This window comes from Lactuca serriola, chromosome 4 (assembly GCF_051521515.1).
Source record: "Lactuca serriola cultivar US96UC23 chromosome 4, Lser_US96UC23_V15, whole genome shotgun sequence".
Classification (NCBI taxonomy): Eukaryota; Viridiplantae; Streptophyta; class Magnoliopsida; order Asterales; family Asteraceae; genus Lactuca; species Lactuca serriola.
Window position 1 is genome coordinate 2,886,101 of NC_136411.1, and position 2,425 is coordinate 2,888,525.

Below are 2,425 nucleotides of genomic sequence, written 5' to 3' on the forward strand. Positions count from 1 at the left end.
AAGGGGACAGATTGAACAAGGAATACTTTTACCGAAGGCTGGTGAGTTGGTTTTAACTACCTTTTGTGTTTCTGATTGGCTTGGGTGTCCATACACTAGATGGTCACGAACGAGATATCTACTTATGCTTGGAGAGTTGGAGGTGCTCCCATTTCATGGAAAACGAAGAAGCAGTCAGTCGTTTCACGTTCTTCCGCATGCGATGACATCTGCAGTCAGTGAAATTCTATGGGTTAGATGACTACTCAAGGATTTACGAGTTTATATTAATGATCCTACTGTTCTATAATGTGACAATCAAGCAGCATGACACATTGCAAACAATCCCGTTTTCCATAAGTGAACAAAACACGTTGAAATTGATTTTTTTTTGTTCGTGAAAGAGTTGCTTATAAAGAGTTTTTACTGATGCAGATTGACAGCAAAATGCAAGTTGCGGATTTGTTAACCAAAGGACTCGGCACGACTCAATTTCAGTTCTTACTTGGCAAGATGAGCATTATCAATCTACATACTCCATCTTGAAAGGGAGTATTACATAATGTTTGATCCCAATTTTAAATTCTATGTTTATCCCTTGTATTTAGATTAGTCCGTTATCTTTTGCTCTAACTATTTATTTATTTACTGGTTTTTAGACATTCATCGAATAATAAGGAAATATAGATGGATACCATCAATTTCTAGAAGTTGAGAAAAAGTTTACAATTATTCCTTAGTTTTTACAACTTTCTTTTCATATATTTTTGTAAAAGGTTGTTTCTTTTATTTGTTTTTTTTGTTTGGAAAATTAGCTTTTTACTACGTTGTTCAACATGAAATCTTCTTCACAATTTTTTAAGAAATTGTTCTTTTATAAATATTTTTTTCTCTACATTTTACGTATGTTTGTTTAAGATACCTCCAGTCTTATAAATTAATTTTTAAAAGTAATTGTTTATCACATAAAATATTTTTTTATAACTTTTTTTTTTATCAACTTTTTTTTTAAGTTAGTTTTTTTGAACAATTATTTTTATAAAGTTTTTTTTTTTATGTATTTAACTTTTATATTTTTGTTTAAATCATTGAACAATTAGGCTATTTCTTTTTTTCATTTTTTACACATTTGTTTGTATCCATAGTAATTGTAAACACATGTAAATTTCATCCATTTCTTTTGCAATTTTGGTCTTTTTTTTTTCTCAAATATGTTCTCAAATTTTTTCTTACAGAATTTTCTCGACTTTGGTTTTCTATTAATATACATTTTGACACGATATTTAGCATTTAGATAGTATTTAATTAAAATTCAGAAGCATTTTCAAACCAAATGAAAATACTAATAATACTTTATAATTATCTTTTACCTTTTTGCACACACACAAGATTTTCACAACAATGCATGGGCTACAACTCCTAGTTGTTTACATTTTCGTGTATTTGTTTATTATCATTTATTAAAGTTTATATATGTATATATATATATTTTTTACGCGTGTTTTATAAATATCTTTATATAAAAAAGCAATTGTTAGTGACTCAGCGAGTGATTTCATCCACTAAGCTTTGTTTTTTGTGTTTTTTCCTTCACAACCAAGTTTCCCTCCCACTTAATGCATGTATAAATCTCCTCCATAACTGATAATACGCTCTCAATCTTATCTCAACTATCACTCTATTAGCGTATTATTTATAGTTGTGTGTTTGATCGATCAGATCAGATATCAGATGGCAGATTGGGGCCCGGTTTTTGTATCGGTTTTGTTGTTTGCATTGTTATCGCCGGGATTGTTGTTTCAGTTGCCGGGACGTGGTCGTTGTGTTGAGTTTTGCTGTTTTCAGACAAGTGGTGTCGCCATACTCGTTCACACCATTCTCTACTTTTCTATCATTTGTCTTTTCACCTTTGCCATCCAAGTTCATCTTTATCTTGGCTAAAGCTCTAAACTCATCGATCGTTTTGCCTACTTTCTTTTTTATGGTACGTGGACTTGTTTGTTGTACATTTTTTTTAAGGTTGAGTGGACGTGTACTTGATTACTTTTGAATAATTGTATACTTATAACTTATTTGTATAAGATGTTTTCATGGCTTCAGATAAATATATATTACGTAATAATCATAATCTTAGATTGCAACTTCTACAAAAGAGGAAACAATTCATTTACCAAAATATAAATTATGATATCATTTGGTCATGTTTGCGTTGGAGAAATCGACTAGAAGAAATAAGAGGGTGTGTGTCTTTTCTTTTAAATCAACTTTTTGACTTTTAACTTTTTCAAAAAATTAAAAAGTTCAAAAGTTATTTGGTAATGGAAAAGAACTTTTAAAACCAATTTTTACCAAAGCACAAAAACTAATATTTGCAGAAGTCACATCCGTGACTTTTTGTCTTTTTGAACTTTGGAGGAATCCCAAACACTTTTTAAACATTTTTTGG

General features: G+C 29.9%; 1 protein-coding gene across 1 annotated transcript; it reads left to right on the top strand.

Moving 5' to 3' along the window:
• The first annotated feature begins 1,620 nt into the window (after positions 1 to 1,620).
• Positions 1,621 to 2,084, top strand: LOC145100898 (uncharacterized). Its single transcript, XM_079038034.1, has one exon. It carries the CDS (start codon positions 1,711 to 1,713, stop codon positions 1,918 to 1,920), a length of 210 nt encoding a protein of 69 aa, XP_078894160.1. The 5' UTR covers positions 1,621 to 1,710; the 3' UTR covers positions 1,921 to 2,084.
• The last annotated feature ends 341 nt before the right edge of the window (positions 2,085 to 2,425 follow it).